This window comes from Herpailurus yagouaroundi, unplaced genomic scaffold (assembly GCF_014898765.1).
Source record: "Herpailurus yagouaroundi ecotype Mexico unplaced genomic scaffold, PumYag 140, whole genome shotgun sequence".
Lineage (NCBI taxonomy): Eukaryota > Metazoa > Chordata > Mammalia > Carnivora > Felidae > Herpailurus > Herpailurus yagouaroundi.
The window spans coordinates 87,787,434-87,809,840 of record NW_024412395.1 but is presented as its reverse complement, the minus strand read 5'-3'; the positions used below and the strand labels follow the sequence as shown (position 1 = coordinate 87,809,840).

At 37.4% G+C, this 22,407-nt stretch overlaps 1 protein-coding gene across 4 annotated transcripts in view; it reads right to left on the bottom strand.

The window, feature by feature from the left end:
• The window catches only part of UNC80 (unc-80 subunit of NALCN channel complex), a 225,416-nt gene that overhangs the window by 147,659 nt on the left and 55,350 nt on the right, over positions 1 to 22,407 (bottom strand). For 2 of the 4 annotated variants that reach the window (XM_040476105.1, XM_040476106.1), the window contains exons 14-21: positions 21,363 to 21,509; positions 17,339 to 17,486; positions 15,394 to 15,542; positions 13,156 to 13,322; positions 12,305 to 12,403; positions 8,893 to 9,101; positions 7,410 to 7,516; positions 5,471 to 5,567 (exon numbers count right to left, since the gene is read on the bottom strand). In XM_040476105.1, coding sequence (XP_040332039.1) covers positions 5,471 to 5,567; positions 7,410 to 7,516; positions 8,893 to 9,101; positions 12,305 to 12,403; positions 13,156 to 13,322; positions 15,394 to 15,542; positions 17,339 to 17,486; positions 21,363 to 21,509 — 1,123 coding nt within the window. Of the gene's footprint in view, positions 1 to 5,470; positions 5,568 to 7,409; positions 7,517 to 8,886; positions 9,102 to 12,304; positions 12,404 to 13,155; positions 13,323 to 15,393; positions 15,543 to 17,338; positions 17,487 to 21,362; positions 21,510 to 22,407 lie in introns of all 4 variants that reach the window. The other 2 variants (XM_040476107.1, XM_040476109.1) reach the window with 2 other exon arrangements.

Sequence of the window (22,407 nt, the reverse complement as noted above, 5' to 3'; positions counted from 1 at the left end):
TAAGCTGCCCATGAATAGGAATCAGTCTAGAGCTTATTAAATACAGAATATCAGGTCTCATCACTGGAGATTTTGATGCCATGTCTGGGGGGATATGCATATTTTAACAAACACTCCACATGATTTATTGACCACAGAAAGTCTAAGGATCATACATTAAGAAAAAAGTGATACAAAGTATTGTTTTTCATTAGTTTTATCGATAGGCACATTTGAAAAACCTAAATATCTCCTGACTTTACTACAGTTTCTAATATATATCTAAAACATTTCCTTTTATAAGGGTATTATGATGAATATTGTTTTTAAAACCCAGTCCAAGCCCCTTCTCAGGATTCTGAAATGTACCTGTGATACCCAAGAATAAACCCCAAGGATGAGAATCACTGATTTAGAGCTTCCCTTAATTTCTGTTCACACCACTCATTTGTGGTTACCAACTCCAGGTTGTCATTGAGAAGTCACAGATCGGATCTCCAGAAATGACTTTCCCACCTCTTCTGTTAAGAGTACCCTGATCCCTTCTACCTATTGCCCTACTTTTCCTACCTGCTGCCTCAGCACAAAGGCACATGTATGTATGTCTGGGATTTATTGAAAAAAACACCTTTAAAAAGCATGAAAGATAGATGAAACAGATATGGAAAAATTTGATCAAATTTTTGTTTGATCATGGGTGATGAATATTTGGGATCCATTAGACCATCCTTTTTACTTTTTGTCTATGTTTGAAAATTTGCATAAGCACAAAAAAATGCCTCATGATATAATTAAAAGATCATTATCAAAATTTCCCACATTTCAGTCCTTATGGGCATACTTCCTTTTCAGATGCAAATGTTCCATATTCAAAATTCCATATTCAACATCTTCAGCACTTTTTTTTTCCAATTAGTGTGACATATTTTTTATCAATTGTAAATGAAATAGCACACAAAGAATCTGATGGTGCAAACAATTTGGAAGACAGAATCTCAAATGACACAAAGGAGGTAGAGCTAAAAGCTACAGATAAGGAACAAACACTTCCTGGACAGCTGCCCCTCAAAATGCTACTCTATTTGTTCACTGGGCATTATCAAAACTACCAAAACCAGTAACTTCCTGTTATTTCTCCTATCTGTATGTCACTTTATTAGTCATTGATATACAGTCTTTTAAGTTGCACATATCAGCAGAAATCTCATCTGTTAAAAGAATAACCTTAGCAGTGCCTTTAACTTTTATAAAATAATATATTTTTAATGAATCCAGTTGTTTTATGATTTGTTACTATAAGTAAGATTTACAATACATTAGGTGATAACTGCCTCAAATTTGTAATAGAACGAATATATAAGACAGGATGTATGATCAGTAAACTTATTCTTATTTAACCGATTTATGAAGGACAGTTGCCATCATCTTATTAAAGGAGGCTTAACGATAATAAGCTTTTCATCATTTTTCTCAATATTTATTTGACAAGATAATGAATTCTAAAAGAAAGCTATTTAATATTACCAAAGGAAGTACCATTTTGATCAAAAGAACTTTAGAAACAATATGGTTAAAGAGTCTAAGTAAAATAATGAAGAGAGAAGTGATCAAAACAATCTTTGTCAGGAAGAACATATATTCTTTGCTTCACAGAATGATGGATATTTATTCAGGTATGAAGATCAGTAGAATCCTATGAGCTCAGGACATAAGAATCACGCTTGTAAGAAAAAGCTATTTATAATGGAAAATTTCCATTGTATCTATATAGCATTAATGGATAACCATATATTTGCTACCATAGTTTAGCATTTAGTACATGCCAAATAGTGTATGAAATATTTTATAATTTATTTTATTTTTTGTAATAGTCCTTTAAGATAAATCTTTAAAGATGATTTAAAAAAAAGAGAAAGAAAGAGAATGAGAGACAAGAGAGCAGTAAGAACATAGACAGAGAGATACACAAAGAAGGGATAGGTTAAGTAGCCCAGTCTAAGTTCATGCAAGAGAAAGTTATCAAGGCAGGATTCAAATCCAGACCTAATGACCACAAGCCTACGCTCTTATCATTATGCCATAGAGCATCCTCAAAATACACCACTGTTCATGTTGAAGGAGGTTAGAGTTTTCTATATTGCTGAAGGTAGAGATTATGTCAGGAAAACTTATAGTAAGAAATAAATCAACATTGTACATGTTACAAACTGATTGTAAAATTGTTCCCAGTTGGCATTCCATATTGTAATCCTAAAAGAAATGTTAAAAGTAATTTGGTTATAGAATACATCTTCTGTCAATGTTTTATATAAACTTACTAGGATGTAAGGATGCCTCTTGGCTTCCTTGGACATAATGATTTTTTTGTCTCAGTACATTCTAGTTGCATTTATTTACTATCTTTTACATTAAATTTACTGAGATATAAGTTATAAATTTATATAGAATACAGTTTTTATAATGTGTTAAACTTAAAAAGGGATACTTCAAAATATAGTATTTCTTTAAGCAGCACTTCCATGGAATTTATGGCAGAGCTGAGCACATAGAAGAGTTTCAGTAAATTTTATTAATGAGTTGAAAAAAAACATTGCTTTAATAAAATATCTTCCCTCAAATAAAGACAACATGATTTCTAAAATGAAATATCCTTAGTGAATATGAAAACATAGAAGAAAAAGCTTATTATAAATGCAATTTCAGTGTTGTTAAATGTTCAGATATATTTTTAATTTATTGAATAATGTTTTTACATTTTAAAGAAATCCTATTAACTATTGCATTTGATGTTAACTCAGTGAATTTTGAGTACTACATTTAAATTGAAGGTAAGAATGCTTGATGTTTGTTTTCTTTAATAACTTTAAAGAACCATAGACAATATAATTAAATCAAAATAATTGAGAAAGAAAAGGACAATACATCTATAATGGGTGCATAGGAATCATTTGTGCATATGGATTGGAAAGGAAGGAAGGAAGGAAGGAAGGAAGGAAGGAAGGAAGGAAGGAAGGAAGACAGGCAAAAGCAGATTCAGAGAGAGAGAGAGATGTTCACCTGGCCAAGGGCAGTTAGTTGTTGCAAACTGCAATGTAGTAAGATTAATAGATTATGTTTTTTAAAATTTTTTAGAAGAGCTGGGGATACCTGGCTTCTGCAAGAGATCCAGAAGGAATTATCCCACAGAATACCTTTTATAATCTCTTTTTAAATTTTTTAAAGTTTATTTATTTATTTTTGAGAGAGAGAGAAAGAGAGAGAGAGAGAGCAAGCACACACACAAGAGTGAGGGAGGGGCAGAGACAGAATTCCAAGCAGGCTCTGTACTGCCAGCTCAGAGCCTTGTGCGGGGCTTGAACCCATGCACTGTGAGATCATGACCTGACCCAAAATTAAGAATGGAATGCTTAGGGGTGCCTGGGTGGCGCAGTCGGTTAAGCGTCTGACTTCAACCAGGTCACGATCTCACAGTCCGTGAGTTCGAGCCCCGCGTCGGGCTCTGGGCTGATGGCTCAGAGCCTGGAGCCTGTTTCCGATTCTGTGTCTCCCTCTCTCTCTGCCCCTCCCCCGTTCATGCTCTGTCTCTCTCTGTCTCAAAAATAAATAAACGTTGGAAAAAAAAAATTAAAAAAAAAATTGCTTTAAAAAAGAATGGAATGCTTAACCAACTGAGCCACCCAGACACCCCTATAATCTTTAATTAGCCAGAGAACATGCGCAAGGAATAATGGTGATGTGTAAGCTATCTTCTCTTGCCAGTCAAAAGCACATAAAATTCCAGATATCAATTTTAGATTTTATGGTTTTTGTCTTCTGTATACACAGAAACAGATAGTCTTATTTAAGGTACTGCTGACACAAATTGATCCCAAAGTCAGAATTTATGAATATTCCATATTATATTTCTCTATAATTTTTCTATCATCCTTTTCTATTTGTGAATGAAATATAAACAATATATAAAAGAATATGTAAAACTCTGAGATATCATGAGGAGTGAAAAAGAATCTATGGGAACTGAAAATAACAAAAGTTCTGGTAGTTAGGAAGATTCTTGAAACCATAGACTAATAACTTTGATGTATGCCCTAGCCAAATTCTGTCAGAGATAATTAAACAGGAACATTTTTTTTAAAACAGAAGTAATCATAGAAATCATTGTAGCTTCATGAAGAATACATTGTATTGAACTAAGCTGCAGATTTCCTTTAGATAGAGTTATAAAGATGTGAGATTTTTAAAAAATCTGATGATATTTTTATCAAGAAATGGGAAAATGTTTACTAATTCTAGTAAATTAAGTATATGGTTGGCTAAAAAACTGTACCCACAAATTGTTAATTAATAAAAGTTAATTAGAAGTGTTGTAGAGGTTATATCTTTATATTTGTCCCAGTCAGTAATAATAGCAACAATTTGGATGGAAACAGGGAAATGTGTATGTCTCTGCAGATGAATCCTTATAGCACAATTGTAAAGAAGAAAAGATTTCAAATTCAACTTAGTTTTGGTTCTGTCTCTTAATTTCTGTTCTGAGCATATGACTTAACCACCTACCAAATTAATGAAACAATAAATTTTATTTATTTTGAGATGAAGAATTAATAATGGCTATATCAAAATATAGCATGATATTCATTCATGTGGAAGAGGGCTATCAAAAGTTAATCCAAAATTCAGTATAAGCCAACTATGTGATATAAAAGTTGATAATGCAACCTTAAATTGTGCTCATACACTTGCTATGTTCCTGGAGCTTAATAATTGCACTATTTATTACACCGATTAAAGTCAAATATGATGTATTGCATTCCATCTGAAGCTCCATATCTTGTAAAGTGTATCATTTAATTAGAATGCACAGTAAAATGGAATCAGGATGGTGATGGATCTAGAGACACTTCCATGTAAAAAAAAAAAAAAAGGACTCAAAAATGTTTGACCAGCAGAAGTGAGATCAAAAGAGAGAATGTGAAATAGATAATAGGCTAAGTTAGCATTACATGTGTATATTTGTGTGTTTGGCCACAGATATCATAACTGGAACTAATGAATCAAATTTATGGATGGGAATATTTTCAGAATGTAAGGAAAGACTTTCTAACAATTAAAACTGTCTAGTTCTGGAACAAGTTGCTTTGTAAAGTAACAGACTCCCCCTCAGTGGAGGTGTTCTGAGGGTGGCTGGCCACTTGTCAGGGATATAATGTGCAGAGTTTCTAAGTAGATAGGTGGATGGATATCTGAAGGTTCTTTAAAGCTCTTAGATTTTAACAAAGGACAGATAGCAGAAGGAGAGGTTCTTTGTAAACCTAATGTCTTCCATAAATGTCTGTTGAACAAAATTGATAAGAAAATGAGAAGCTACAGTAGTACAACACACATATAAGAAAGAAATCAGTGGAAATAGAAAATGAACCATTTTATCTAAACAAATTTTTGTTCTGTGTGATCAAAATTGGATGTCATTCTTAGGCTGCATGACATTTACCAAGACGTTTGAAGAAATTCTCCTCTTCATCTCTTCCATTTTCCATTCCACTCCCTGGCCCACCTTCAGAAAGCTTCACTGCACTGGTAAATTTGACCTGAGACAAAAAGGAGAGTAGTAAGATAACTAAACTCAAAGGCAATTCTTTGTGTTTATACTAACTCTTGCCTTGAAAAATAAGTTGTTTAGAATATGAAGATTACTTCAGTTCTTCAGACTTCCACATCTGGTTAGTCAGTAAGTATGTGTACCACAGAAGACATCACTTATAATTGTAATTAGAAGAAGGATCTGGTCATAGATTGAAAGTAAATGGTCAGGCACTATGAATTAATTCAGTGAGTAAGGGAGATGTCCTTACAGCTTCGTTCTGATAAAATCCAAGCTCAAATTTATGAACAACAAGGTATATTCATCCTTTAAAAACCACACCACAATTGATAATGAGACAAAACTGGAAGACAGCCAAATAGAAGATTTCAAATTTTTATGAAAATAAAACAGTATAAATTGATTCATAAGGTACCCTATAATTAAAGTGAAATAAGATGTCTGTTTGTTTGTTTTCTCCTCAGGAGTTAAAATGTGTTCTTGATCTTGCCCTAAGGTCAAGAGTATTTAAAATTTTCAGCAAGCAAGGAATCTATGGGCTTCACATACTCTCAATATTTGGCCAATACTTTAGCCAAAAAAAATGTGAAGGAGAAAATATATTTTCTAAATGTCTTATAATGTCGATATGTTCTTTTTATAATTTCAAAATATTACTATTAAAACCTATAGAATAAAACTGGCTTTAGTGAGATTCAAAGCAGAAATAATATAAGGAAATGATTTATATATAAAGAAATGTAACTCTTACCATACACTAAAAATTATAGTGTGGATCATGCACAGGGAAGACTCTTGTAGGCAATGGATTTCACTGAGTATAATTCATTACCTTTTCCAAATAGTATGCTGTTACAATGCTTAATAGTATTATGAAGAAGCACTTAATGGGAAAAAATGATCCTGAATTTCTTTATCCTTTTCAATAGGAAGAATGGTTCAGGTGGTTGCAAAAGTAGTAGAAAGAGGATCAATGTGGGTTTTAATGCATAAAAGGAAACATTAGAAAAATACCAGATAGTTGGGTGGGAGCTTCAGATGTCAGGAATTTCACATGTGTATTAAAAGTTAAAACTATCTGAGAAATACTAATTTGGATGCCTTTCATTGACTTTTCTTGTCTGATTGCTGTGGCTAGGATTTCTAGTACTATGTTGAATAAAAGTAGAGAGTAGAAACCCATTTGCAACAACACAGATGGATCTAGAGGGTGTAATGCTAAGTGACATAAGTCAGAGAAAGACAAATTTCAAATGATTTCACTCATATGTGGAATTTATAAATCAAAACAAAGAACAAGAAAAAAAGAGACAAACAAAAAACCAGACTCTTAAATACAGAGAACTGATGGTTACCAGAGAGGTGGTGGGTGGTGGGGTGGGTGAAATAGGTGATGGGGATTAAGAGTACACTTATCATGATGAGCGCTGAGTAATGTATAGAATTGTTGAATCACTATATTGTACACTTGAAAGTAATATAGCACTGTCTGTTAATTACACTGGAATTTAATAATAAAAATTAAAAAAATAAAGTTAAAACTGAATAACAAAAAAATAGCCAGGAAATAATACCCATATACACCTTTAGATCTGCATTATAATTTTATGTAAATTTTTTGTTACTCTTTTCTTCCTTTCAATAATAGCCTACTACTTAGATATCTTAGTTTTCATTGCTCATTTAAGTTTCCAAACTTGGTTCAGCTTGAAGACAGTGTCTTCGACTCTTTCTTATTTGGCCAGTCCAGGTGTTTAGCATTTCTCAGTCCTGACATTTTTCTATCAACAACTCCAACACTCTCTTACATAAGTGATGTCCTGTTTACCTTGGAGCTTTGCCTGATGAAAGACAGGCGGTCCACAGAGCTGATGTCCAGAAGGTCCTCCACGCCATCTGCCAGGCCCGAGAGGGAGGACCGTTTCAGCCAGTTTCCTATTTAATAATTTTTGAAAAGTTAGACCATTATATCATGTTCTCCCAAGTAGATAAAAAGAAATGTCAGCATGTGCTCAGCAAGCAATGAAAGTTACATGGCGTGGTATAAATTGAAGTGAAGACAAATTGTTTTCAAAATTGTACACGCTTTGAATATTCAGTGTTGGACCATAAAATTACATGACTAAGACCAGGACAAAAAGAACTTGGGCCTCTTTGGTGAATAAAACTATATTCCATCCAGTTCCCTTTGACAACTTTCACATCCTCTATTAAGTCCTATTGATTTTACCTCTTTTTATAAAAAAATGTTTATTTATTTTTGAAAGAGAGAGAGAGAGAGAGAGAGAGAGCACGAGTGGGGGAGGGGCAGAGAGAGGGAGATACAGAATCCAAAGCAGGCTCCAGGCTGTAAGCTGTCAGCACAGGGCCTGACGCAGGGCTTGACTCCCAGATCATGACCTAAACCGAAGTTGGATGCTTAAGCGACTGAGCCACCCAGGCACCCTTGATTTTACCTCTTAAGTGTTTCTCAAATCTGTCCACTCCTCTGTACATGATCACCATGTGACCAAGCTTCCATTACCTCTACCTGGACTACTAGGTAGGTTTCTATCTGCTCTCCCTTAACCACTTGGGCTCCCGCCAATATGTTGTCCAAGCAGTGATCCTTTAGAAAAAGCTAGCCTGCTTGTGGTATTCCCTTGTTCATCATCCTGCCTAGGCTATGTAGGGCTATAGGATGAAGAGCCAACCTGACCCGTAGGGTCCACATGCCCTAGTCCCTCTTGCTCTGTCATAGTCATACAGCCACTCTTCTCATCTCAGTTCCTCTAGTTCCCTCCCTCCTAATATTTTGCAAATGCTATTGCTACCATTTAGAGTGCTCTCCTTCTTCCTTCCCCCAGTACTCTGAAGATCTTAATCTCTCTTCCTCCAGGAAGCTTTCTCTGATCTCTGCCTCCTCCTCCCAATTTAGGTCAGATCTGGTTGCATGCTTTCATAGCACAATGTAGATTTCCTTCATAAAATTCACAGTTTGCAACTATGCTTAGTTGTATCTGCTTTAGTGACTGTCACCCCTAATAGATTTTAAGTTCAGCAAAGTTGGGCACTGTGTTAATTTTGTTCACCATTTAATCCTTGATGCCTAGCATAGTGTTTGCACATCATAAATGCACATAGTAGGGGTCTGAGAAATACCTGCCGGAAAAAAAAATGAATGAACGAATGAATAAATGAGCCAGCCTCAACCTTGTGACTTGAAGCCTTTCCCTTTCTCTACCCTACCATGCATTGCTTTGATTATGAGTTGATTTGAGGACATAGCAGGGAGTAAGAGAATCCATAAATAAATACAGACATACTTTTACCTATGGGGAGTTTAAGCTTCTTCCGGAGGGAAATTCTGCGGGACCTTGAGCGGGCGCGACGGTCAGAGGTGGTCCCGGAATGGGCAGTGGTGCATTCTGAAGTATCCTGCTCAGATTGGCTGCTGGTGTCACTAGCTGCACTCTGGGATTTGAACATCTTGCGCCAGAAATCTTTCCGCCCCAGGTTGCCCCCTTGCATTTGTTCATCGCTGAAAGCAAGCCGAGGATAGAGTTAAACATCTGACAACACATGTGGAATTCCCTTAAATTTCTATCAACTTCCTGCCAATGACATTTAGGCAAATCATGCAGGATGATCTTTGGTGGGCTGGGATTTAGGATGAGTCAGAGTGGGAGTGGAAAAAGTGAGACCACAATTGACTCTGAGCACTTCTTGAAAACAGTCATGTCTCAGCTGTCAAATAGAGGTAATCATTTTTTTCAACCTTAATAAAAAGACCAAATATTATTGCAGGTGTTCCTCTGCGGGTGTGAGTCATAATAGAAGCACTTATGATGTCTAAATATTTTACTTTGTCTTGAAGTTCCCAGAGTCTTGTACAGTACTGTATCTCATTTACCACCCTCACGCCAGTATAGCAAAATTCTTGGCACTAAACAAACCAAAGATATTTCAATAAATGAATAAGTGAAGTGCAACCACAGCCAGGGGGTGCATCATCTCACATCTGTTTACTAAATTATTTTCATCATGCGATTATTAAGTTTTCTTAAGTCAAGGAAACTTAAGTAAGGTTTATTTTTTTTTCAGTGTTTTATTTTATTTTTGAGAGAGAGGCACAGAGTGCGAGTGGGGGAGGGGCTGAGAGAGAGGGAGACACAGAACTTGTAGCAGGCTCCAGGCGCAGGGCTGGAACCCATTATGAGATGGTGACCTGAGCCGCAGTTGGAGGCTTAACCGTCTGAGCCACCCAGGTGCCCCTAACAGAGGTTTAAAAGTAAAAAAAAAAAAAATTAGCCTGACTCAGTAAGCCAAATGGGGACACCTCCAAAGGGATTTTTGACTAGGGCATTCCACAAGAGGAAGAACACAAGTGGCCAATAATATGCAGAGGTTAATCTCACTAGGAATTGGGGTGGGAGGGGAGGGTCAGTTGAAATGAGATTCCTATTTTCACTCATTAAATTGGTAGAGATTAAGAGGGGAGAAAGAAAGCAATGGTGGCTATTGTATTGGCAGTGATATGCTCTGTTAGTGTGACTTTTAAGGAGGAAGGAGAAGAGAAGGGTGGGAAGGGGAGGGAAGGGTGAGAGAGATAGAGAGAGAGAGAGGATAAAGGAGGAGCCGGGATTACCCACCTACTTTGCTCCTGTGCTAAACAGAGGATATTCGGCATGCTCATTTCCTGGGCCCGCTCAGAATAAGGAAAAGCTCTATATTTAACATTCTATGTCATCCCTCCAAATGGAAATTTTTATGTGGAAGGATATTAAAACATGTGTCTTCATTCAAGAGGAAAGAACAGACCCATGCTAAATGCTGAGATATTAGGCAGTGTTTACAGAACACTGAAGAAAGAGAATATTTTGCAATCTAGAAAACAAAATCACCTATGAAGATAGATGGTTTTATTTTTAAAATCCAATTTACTTATTAGATCATTCTCATTGAACATATTAGCTTAATAGTTGCTAGTGCCACTTTGAGGGAAAAAAGCCCTTTCTTTTTTTTTTTTTTTATGTTTATTTACTTTTGAGAGAGAGAGTCAGAGAGAGAGAGAGAGAGGAGCATGAGTTGGGGAGGTGTAGAGAGAGAATGAGAGAGGATCTGAAGCAGGCTCTGTGCTGAGAGCAGAGAGCCTGACATGGGGCTCGAACTCACAAACGATGAGATCATGACCTGAGCAGAAACCAATGCTTAAGCGAGTCACCCAGGTGCCCCTCTTTCTCCTTTTATTTATTGATGTTTTTGTTCATACCCTGTATGTAAAGACTTTTAACTAGTCTTATGGCTATTCAGCTACAGAATTTTGCCTTTTACATTATTTTTCCCCTTAGGGCTTATGTTTGAATTTTTACTATGTCCTTAAAGACTTCCTTAAACCTCACATTTAGGAAAGGAAGTTAAAGAAAACAAAAGCTTAATGATAATTTGACAATTCTATCATTTCATTGGTTGACTGTCATTCATTCATTTATTTATGAAATAGATATGAAGTGTTCACTAGGGGGGCCAAGCCCTGTCTAAGCATTGAAGTTATAACGGTAAGCAAAAACTCATATGGTCCCTAGACACAGGGAGTTTACTTACTTCTCTTTACTTTCCTCCAGCCATTTGGGGCAGTGTCTAAGATTTTGAAGGGCTGCAAGAGCTATGCAGGCTTTTGTTCTTTGAAGGTTTTCTTTGCTTGTTGTGAATTACCAAGGTTCTATTTGATGATGGTGATTTCCTTGATTATAGAGAAGGTATACCATAAAATCTAGAATACCCTGTAGAATTTTTGGAAGGATAATAATTTCACAGTAAACCAGAGTTTGTGGAAGTAAAATGGCATACCTTAAGTGATGTTTGTGTTTTAAATATTGATCATACCATTTGTGAGTAGATAGTTCTCAAAAGAAGAATAAATACAAATGGGTCTTGCATAGAACTAGGCTGTATTAGTGTCTACAGTAATTCTCACATTTCCTGGGGGCACTGATTTTAAGATGCTTTTGACTTTGCCGTTAGAAAATGTGGAGATAAACTGATTGATTTCAGAGAACTTTGGAATGGATCTTGGGAGAAGACCAAGGTGAAATGGAGTACAGTCTATGTTTCAGCTAAATCTGGGCACAAGAGAAGTTTATCTTACTTATTTTTGGAAAGGCTTCATTGAGCACATTGACAGCCATTAATACATTTAAATGAAAAAAGTTATAAGCGGGCATTTGGTTAAATGTCTGACTCTTGATATCGGCTGAGGCATGACATCAAGGTTTGTGGGTTCAAGCCCTATGTAGGGCTCTGTGCTGACAGTACAGAGCCTACTTGGGATTCTTTCTCCCTCTCATTCTACCCCTCCACTGCTCTCACATTCTCTCTCTCTCTCTCTCTCTCTCTCTCTCTCTCTCTCAAAAATATATAAACATTAAAAAAGTTATAAGTGATTTTAAGCAAGAAAGTAGATGACATCCCCACCCCACCTGACAGGCACAGTATTTTTCATGATTTATCTGCAGGAGTGTGCAAGAAAAGCAGAAGTGGGGTAGAGACTGGGAAAGGGAAATGCAGTTAAGGAAGCTTCCTGTAGGCCTGAGGCTGGTTATTTGTGATTTGGGTCTGTAGAGATTAGTGGCTTTGGGAATGAAAAGTAAAGGTCAGAAGCAAGGCAAAGTTCAAAGAAGATGATTTCTTGCAGCAGGAAGTGCTCAGCCAACTGCACTGGAGACAAAAATCAATGCTACTTACTGCTCTGGAGTCTGTGAGGGGCGACCAGACATGAAGCTGCGACATTCCTCAGGGGCAGAGGACACCTGGCCTTTCTCCACAATGCTCCCTGCCTCTGACCTATGCAAATGGTGCATTCCATCAATCACAACAGAGCAGGACACCACTCCTCAATACCTCATATACTTCACAAAGCAGAACACTCCCTTATAGGCAATGTGTATTGCTTTCAAACCCTGTCATCGTGAGACTATATTGTATGAAACTTATATCCTACCATTTCATTCATGACCTAGAGCCTTATTGCCTAAGTATACCACCATCATCATGAACAGAGTCATTAACTACAAACAAGATTGTAAATTTAGGAGTTTCTTTTAATCTTGGTAAGTGGCATATTTTATAGAATAGGCATACAATAAACATACATACTAGAAGGAAAAACAACAGAGGGCTGCTCAGCAATTCCTATTCTGCCATGTTTAAAATATTACTTACTGAACAGAAGGATACGGTATCAATAATTGCTTTTCCTCTCTGGACAAAAATGTAAATTTTCCTTGGAAAAGACTAACACACAGATAGCATTTCACCATATTAGTGAGAGCTGTGAATTAAAGATCAAGAGTATGCAAGCCTGAAATCAACTGAGCTTTGATTTATATAGAGGTAGGGTTTATTTGACAGTAAACACCTCCCTTTTCAAAGCTGCAGCTGGACTATCACCAGTGATGCCATGTATTCAAGATAGTTCCACCATGCCTGCACTAGTTATACACCACGCTATGAACCACATGGACAGTACAACAGAAGATTACATTCCAGTGACAGAAGGCAAACACTAATGCTTATATATAGCTCAAGCTTCCAACCTTTTACTGCCTGCAGTCTTAGATTCGGATTCATTCTCCTCCAGCTTTTTCCCCGGTGCCAACTTCTCAGCACTGTCAAGCAAAGCGCTGAGGGCCACTCTCCTGAAGACATTCCCATGAGCCTCTTTGATAAATTGGACCAGCTGACGGATATCACAATACAGCCCCTGTTTGGATGCAAGAAGGAAGGTTTGGGGAAAGTCGTGTGATTAAGTGGTTTTCACAGGAAGAGTGGGAGAAGCTAATTCCTTAGACTTAGGTCAGCATTGGAATCATAAAAGGAAGACAATTTACAACAATGAAACCGATGGTACACTATCTCTCCATTGTTCCGACAGCAACATTATCAAGAACTTTGCCTGTCATCCTTAGTACGATAAAGGATGGTTACCATGCTTCATATTCAGAAAGTTGGTTGTATCATTAGAAAGACATCAATTTATACTTTAAACCACTGGATTCCCAAGCTTTAATTTTCTCTCTTAATTGGGACTTCTGAAGAGATGCCTGCAAAAAAAAGGCAATCAGAAATTTGTTTAGACTAGAGATTTCAGTCCTTATTCAGCTTCTCCAATTTTTCTACATCACTGTGATAAAGTATGCTAAGTCATCTAGACACTTCTAACAGAGCCTGATATTCAAGGACAATTTATTTTGCTTGACATATTTTAAAAATGTGTATGTTGAAGTTCATTTGTACATGAACTTGACTATGAACTACAGGTGATGTAGGGCTATTAAAACCAGTACATTGATGAATCCATATTGAAAAATATATAGGACCTTTTTCTTGAGATATTAAGCTTTTCACTCAGCATTTCCTCCTTTCTCTTCAAGAAGGTAGTTACTGTATTCTTTGCCTTAGGAAAGGTTCATGGCAAAGCAGAACACAGAAGCCTAAACAAAACCACTTAAACACTTACTTGATACCTTTGGTTTAAAAACCTAAGGCCCAATGGGACAATCATGCGCATGACCCTTAAAACATCAGAAGGAGCAATAACTCCTGTCCATAAAAGGGACAAGACCCCCAAAACCAGGGTTCTAAATTAACTAGAATGCCCAGCCCTAAGCATGCAGCAGAGAGCAGTATGTGAAATAACAGGTATGAATTGATGATTGAGACCCATGGAGCTCCCCAGGTCCTAGGTCCTATCAAAGACTTGGGATCTTTGCACCACTCTATGAAGTAAGGAAACCTACTGGGGTTCAACTTTCAGCCATTCTGAAATGAGAGTTCAAAGTCAAAACTAAGATGATTTAAAGAAAGTTAAGAAATACAGTTATTTCTTCTATACATGATTTTGCAAACTAAAATGTATAACAAGTACTCACACATATTATAATCAACTTGTCAAATTACTTCTTGCCATGACCAAATTAAATGCATGGATGGGGCCCATGTTTTTCTCAAGCTCCAAAAACTTTGCTGAGGTGGCTTTGACAGTCAGCAAAATTAAATTGCCTTAGGTTTGGGATTTTAGTTTGTTTACCCAAAGTGATGTGAATAGTTTCAATAGCTTAAAATGATTTCCTTGATTTAGGTAGATTAGCAGATAGTGTCAATATGTATACATGGGCTGATTTCTACATAGAAGTCACAATATGTAACAGATTGGTAAGATAGAGAAATGTTCCTTTACTCCCCAGAGAGAAATGAATTCATCTAGTCATGTCAGATTCATCAGCCTTAATCTACTTCTCGTACCCCAAACCACAATTAAGCACTAACTTGTTATAACCTGCTTCTCTCTCCTTACTACTTGCGGCTTCAGTGGTTTAATTAACACAGTCATTTATGAGGAGTACCTAAAAAATTCAATAAAAGAAAACAAAACTAGTTCCAGCAGCATATTTAATTTTTAAAGTAAGTGTGGTTTCAAGAAAATGCTTGGTGTAGTATTATTTAATATTTCATGAGTTAATAAGCTGTGCTCCAGCCCCTCTTTCTTTTTACGGGTTCAAAGTACCTTGCAACTATCTCAGCAATCACCACAGAACTGATGAGGTAGAAGAGGAAGATACGTCAATTTTCAAGTAGAATAATGAATAACAACGAGGAGAAATGTGTCATCGAGGCTCCACCATGAGCTACTGGTCACTTTGGGAAAACAGAGATTTTTAACTTTAAGGTGAAGACTTTTAGACTTTAACTTGTCTATCTCATGGCCATGACTGAGAACATTTCTTAGAGCAGAGACCAAGAACTCCTGTGGGAAGAAGAGGTGAACTTCTCACCAGATTCTCAGGGCTGTGCAATTCATGTGTAGTTGAAGCGCAACGGGTGATAAGAGATTTAAACATGGCGCTGACGATGATGCCTTCCACGTTTTGGGCTGTGGATTTGTTGTCCACCGTGGTGAAGTTATTTCCAAACCCAGCCTTGTCTGGAATGCAAAGGCACTAACTCAAGGCAATGTTTTCATTAAGCTACACAGGTTAAAGAAGTAACGAAGTATTTGGCACCCAGGAATTAGTGAAGGGCTACACAAAATTCAGTGGAGTGAGGTGGGGCCAACCCCATGAGCTGGCCAGGGGGAGGAAAAGGTGGGAAAGGGCCCTGAGGGGGATTCACACTAGCACTGGCAATAAAAAGGACACTGAGTGCTGCCACGAGCTGCATAGAACTTCTAGCAGCTTCTTGCCTCCACAGACTTGCCATACCAAGAGGGAAAACCTACCACCTCTCTTAGAGCCACTTCCTTATAACTCACTGAAATGTGAAATGCCAGTGAACTGAGGCCATCACCCTCCCATGGCACTTTATGCCACTTTTTAACATATCCAGGAAACATTTCTTAGGGGACACATTAGCTATTCTGGAGACTTGCCAGAAGATTCTTAATGACTGTGAACCATCTGTGGACTGTACGGTCAGGATTTATGTAGCCCTGACACTGATCAGATAGGGACCTGTGTGTTTGGCTGGCTGATTCACTGGGAGCTACTTCTGTCTCTCAAGAGTCCCACGGGGGATTTGTCACTTTATTATAACCTCTCACTGTCTGTGCCAACTGGCTGGGGATTAGCCCTAGACTTTACATTATAGAAAGAAATCTCTTAGTCTCTGCTTGTAGTTTCTATCTCAAATGGCTTAAAAAAGAGAAAATAGTTTGTACTCAGGAATCTCTCTTCTCATTTAATTATTTTCTAAAATTTGTAATGTGCTCAGCTTAAAACAACTCTGATAATGTACATTGTTTTAGGGGCTCTATAGAGGAACAATATTGTTTTAAATGTGATCGCCAAACAATAAAGATAGGGAAACTGCTTCCAAATTCATCAAAAGATCTTCATTATAAATTAATCAACTATCACACATGTATTATATAAACCATAAACATCCACATGAAGAAGTTATTTCTTCCCAGGCTCTAATTAAAATGTGTATTTTACTCACCTCAGTCTTCATACATCACTTTCATTTCATTACTATGTTTACACCCAAGTGGTATTGAAGGTGTTAGGTCTATTATGAGTGCAATTGATGTTCACTGGTCCCCCTATACCACAGGTTTCTACAGTGGAGTTTTCTCAAAACACCAAGTTCTAAAATGGTATGTGGGATTATCTATATATCTATTTGCCTGTTTAAAATATTTTAGTATATATGTGTATATAAGTATATCAAAATTATGTTACTACTATGTTTCTATATATCTTTTCTTTCCTGTTTTATCTTGTGAAAAAAAAATTTCAAGCACTCTGCCTGGCACATATTAGGTAGTCATTTCATATTTGTTGAACTAATGAATATACTCCCTTGTTCCCTGATTTTGCCTCAGTGGTCATACAACAGAAAATTGTATGAGAAAGAGAGGAGTGCCATGAGTGATAGTGTATAGATTGAGGGGCTAATGGTGGGGACGCCACAGCTTTACAAAATGCCCTTTGCTGAGTTAAGTTCTCCTTAGAAACCCCCCAAAATGTGTCACCAAAGATAATGTGCAAGCTTCTCTTGCTTATACTCTATTACACACACACACACACACACACTCTCTCTCTCTCTCTCTCTCTCTCTCTCTCTCTCTCTCACACACACACACACACACACACACACACACACACACACACACACACCTTTTCCTCTAAAGTCTATCCCCACATATTCAGGGTACCTCAGAAACACTACCTGTTTCACCTCATAGTGATCTCTCCTGGAACATGGCACAGCTTTACTTACTGTCAGTGACTGGCTCCATACAAAATCCTAGCAAAGCATGCAAGAAGTCCACTACATTGTTGAGAGAGTCCTTGTTCACATAGTCCCTCATGGTTTGTCGGAATTGCATCTTATCTAGTTTGTATAGCTTAGTGAGGCAGTTCTGGGCCTGTAATGAAGGAAGAAAAGTGAAGAAGTCACAGGTACCAGCTTAAGCTGGGGATACCATTAGTCTGAGACAGAAGCCTGCGGAAGCCAAAGGCTTCTGTCCATCCCTGCTGGCTGGTGCCGGCCAACCCTGCAAGCCCCCCTTGTCTGAGCAAGGAAGGGGCAGAGACTAAGCTGAGCAGTATGAGGGACTTTACTTTTAGAAGGGCTGCTCCAAGTAAAACCCAAGGCTAACGTCTAATGCTGGTGCCAGAGGAATTCAGTCTTTTTGCCAAGATCACGATTTTAAGATCTCAATGAAAAATGCTCCAAGTATAAAAATTAGGCAGGTTATAGAATTGGTTATCCAGGTTTAGAAAACCTCAAAGCTTTGTGCAGCGGGAGGAAGGGTACCACTCCCATGTTCAGCTATTTTGGACTTAAGTAGATTTAATGGGGTGGGTGAGAGGGATATATGAAGTGGGTATCCAGTGTTCTCATATATGGCCAGGAAGGGAGGACCCTTCAAGCATGAAGGAGGCATAAAATAAAGGCACATCTAGTTTGTTTATGTGTCTGTATTTCAATGTGAAAGTTTGATATTTAAACAGAAATTGGCTTTATAGACATGACAACCAAGTGACCACTGGCTAGACCCTGCTACTCACAACTATATTTCAGACAATACAGTAAATGATTCTGCCATCTGACAAAGAGAACGGGAATAATCTCTCCATTAGAGCAAGTAACGTCACAGCCATTGGCTGCAGAAGGCCACAGACAGAATGCCCTGACAGTATCGAGGGTCATTAGAAGCCTCCCAGCCTTGTCCTATCATGGAGAGAAAAATCACATTTGGGTGGTGCTTTGCTGTTTAAAACATGTTTCTTGCTTGTAACTGTATAACATTTGACTTTCACACCTCTGTGATTTGATGAGTATCCCCATATTACAGTAGAGGAAATTGAGGCTCACAGAAGTCAAGGACTTTGTCCAAGTTAACCACCTTAATTGAGGACGGAGAACTTTGGACAACCAGGCACAATCATGGAAGTAAGATTAGAGAAAGCAGTCCCTAAGAATTTAAACACATAAGATGGGCCCTTAATGGATTCCCAGAAGAAAATTTAAGTTACATCACTCTTTTAACAAATCAAGGCCCAGAGAAAGCTTCTGGAAAAATTTGAGAGGGAAAGAAAGAGTATAAAAGGCTGAATTAGCAATAAACTTGGTATGACCTTGTGGTAATCTCTCTGGCTATATCACAAAGTCAGGTGGACTGGTAATTGTTTTCATTGTGCCTTTATTAGGTCCTAGAATATTGAGAAATTAGGTGTTTTTATTCCAGAGATATTGCTGTTTGCTGGTTCTCAGGCAAATTCATTTCTTCTTCTTATAAAATAAATGCTGCTTGCTGAAAAATTATGTTTTCAAAGCATTTACATAAAATATTTCCCTTATGAAGTAGTATTTAATTTTTACCCCATAAAAAATATGTGAAGATCTTGATTGCAACACATATGAAGCACTTTAAAAACCTGGGTTGGAAAGCCCCAAAGCACAAATTATCCTGTCTTCTCTACAAAATACTCCAATGACAGCATAGTTTCAGATGTACTGTTTAGAGGCCATTAGAATGTCTAAATGAGTTCAATGAGAAGTTTAAGCAAGAATCAGGAATCAAAACCTTAAGTATTTTTATTTTGAATGAATATTCAAGAATCTCTTCTCCAAGAGATATAAAACTGTCAGAGTGAATTCCCTTTCAATATTTTGGGACAACCAATGAATGGTTAATCTAAAAGACACATGCTGGAATTATTAGGCATTTTGATGAATATCATTATAGTAATTTTTTCTTTCTTTCTTTTTTTCTCTTTCTTTCTCTCTTTTTCTCTCTCTTTCTCTCTTTCTTTCTAAGAAGTATAGAGGCCCTTGGGCACCTGGGTGGCTCAGTCAGTTGAGCGTCCGACTTTCACTCAGGTCATGATCTCACGGTTCATGAGTTCGAGTCCCGTGTCAGTCCCGTGTCTGACAGCTCAGAGCCTGGAGACTGCTTTGGATTTTGTGTCTCCCTCTCTCTCTGCCCCTCCCCTGCTCATGCTCTGTGTCTGTCTCTCTCTCTCTCAGAAATAAATAAATATTAAAAAAATTTTTTTTAAGTATAGAGGCCCTGATCTGGTAGAAGTAAGAAATATTCTTAACATCTTAAAAGTTAAGCAACCTCTGAAAATTCAATGCCTTAGAAATTTGTAAAAACCTAGCTTCTTGAATTAATTAGACTTTCTCAGGGATAATTTCTCAGATTTGTATATCTTGGACAATGTGTTTGCTGAGCAAAATTAGGCAAATATAATCCCTATAATGAGTATTAAGCTGGGCTACAAGATAATGGAAGATTTGCCATGTAAGTCAGCAAAGCTGAGAAGGCAGGTAAAAAACTGTCTAGACATCCTGACAGGAAATGTTCAGGAGTCTCGGTGAGGGAAGCATGGTAGACTGAGCAGCAACAATGGTCTCTCAAGCGGCTTCTGATCCAACTATTCCTATTTTCTTCAAGTCTAGAAAGACAGGTTGTGGCATCAGAGCCAGTTTAATACCTCCAAGTCAAGCATGACACTATTTTTTAGTGTTTCGTTTCATGGAACTGGTCTTCTGTATGAGGAGTGTTAATGTTTTAGCCTTGAAGGCACTTATTCATACTGCGATAGAACTAAAAACCACACATTAAAAATCACTTATGCATGTGCAAAGATGGGGGCAATGTCAGCTTTCTATTGCCTTACTAATTATTATTTTGATTTTTAAATTTTGGACCTCAAAATCTAGATCTTGGTCAAAGTTGCCAAGTTTCATAATTTAGAAGCTAATTACTGTGAATATAATATAATAAGTTAATATAAAACAATGTAATAGAACATAAAAGAAACAGACAAGGATGGATGAATGGATAGATAGGTGGATGACATATTAAGAAAGATACCCAGCATGCTAGTACTGTGTGAACATTTCATGACAAAAACTAATACCAAGAAAAAATGGGCTGGCATTAGATTTTGACATGATCTTAAAACTCTGCCAAAATATGCCAAAGGGTTTCCTGGACTCAAATTTATATAAAAGTCTTATTTTCTTATGGTATTTTCTTATGGTTTCAATTCAAACATATGCATGAGGCAAATGTCCCATCTTGGACTTGCTATGGAGGTGGGTTATTGCTCAAGAGTCAAGGGAAAAGTAGCAATCAGCTGAGGCAAATGAAAATGAACCGGAAATAAGACCATGTTCCATGACAGCATTATGCTTTGCAAGCCCAAGCGCAGAGTTTCAAGTTTCGCACAGTTCAAAGGGACATGATCTTAAATACTTAGGAGTCAAGGTTCATTCTGAAACAAAGCAGCCAGAACATGACTGGCTACTTTTATAGTCCTGTTTTGTCCCAATAAGGGCCATTTTCCCTATCTATATAGGAATAACAAACTAAATCCTAAACTTTGACCCCTTTCTTTAATATAAAATATGTTTCTATAGTACCCAGGCAGAGATGATTAAAAAGTCATTTGTCACAGACCATCAGAGACTTGCTAAATGTATTTATTTTTGCACAGGTCTTTCAGACTCTAATTCATACTTTCCAATGATATACCCTTTCACCAACTGGGAGTTGGCCTGCCCTAGGCAGAAGGCAGAAGTGTTTTCCCAATTAAGCTTTACCAGGCCTGGGTTTTAGAGGTCTTGAGATATGTTGTGGGAATCTTCCCAATCCAAATCAGCATTAATCACCCCTATGAAATATAATATTTTTCAGGGAACACTGACCCTCATTGTCAAAGGACTCACTCCTAAATTGGAGAGAGGGAAGAGGGAGAGGAAATGGAATCTACTTTAATTCTCTTACATTCTCCCGGAATACCTGGTGTCTCAGACGATCTCCAGAGAGCCCTCGATGTCCTTCTCCGCAACCATAGGCACATCCCAAAGACTTCACTATTTTGATGAGCATGGTCAGAGCAAGCCTATGGTTGCTTACAGGTGTACTTTCATCCTAGCACCCACAAACAAGAAAAAAAGACATCTGTTCACCTACTCACTAAGCCCTTTTGGTACTGAGATTCCATTTTGTGATTAAACCAAATTTTATATGTTTTATGGTCAGCATGTGCAACTTGAAAGACAGAATTGTCAAGAGCTCACCAAGCAAGTTAATCTTTGTAAAATTCAGAATATGATTTAAGAGAAAGGAAAATGTCTGTGCATTTTGATCACCCTCTAGTGCTAAAGGATATGAATGTAGACCTCTTGATTAGAAAACATGCTTTCTGTATCCTTGGCAGACTATCAGAACCACCTAGAGAGAGACAAAGGGGACTATCAGTGATAAAGACAAAAAGATTTTCCCAGAAGCTACCCTCTTCAGCAGGCTTCTGATAGTACCACCAGGCAAGGATTCTTGTTAAATTTCTGGAACTGATCAAAGTCTGGAGCTTTGAGATCACATGGCAACTTCTGGCATTTTTAAGGGATTTTCTAAAATAATATGTTTACTATATTGTAATACTCATGCCTAAACAAAGTGAGAATACAAAATTTGTCAACATTCAGCTTGTTTCTTCCTTCAAAGGTAAATAGGAAGCCCTCCTGAGGTGAATAATAACTGTCATCATCCTCTCTTTTGCCCATTTAATTCCTGTTGTTAGTGGAGCACATAGCTTCTAGAAAAAATGGACTTCTGTGAATTATTTCCAAAGACCCCTAAGGTTTCTAATAGTTGTCCTTTCTATTTCATCAATTTACTGTGCAGAACAAAGGAAATAATGGATAATGGATAAGCATTGCTCTGTAAATTATGAAGGGCTTTTCTGATTGTGGATCAGACTGGTATGTAAACGCTGGGGTCACACGTTGAAAGTACTCAAATGTGGGTAGGATGTGAAAGAGGTGGA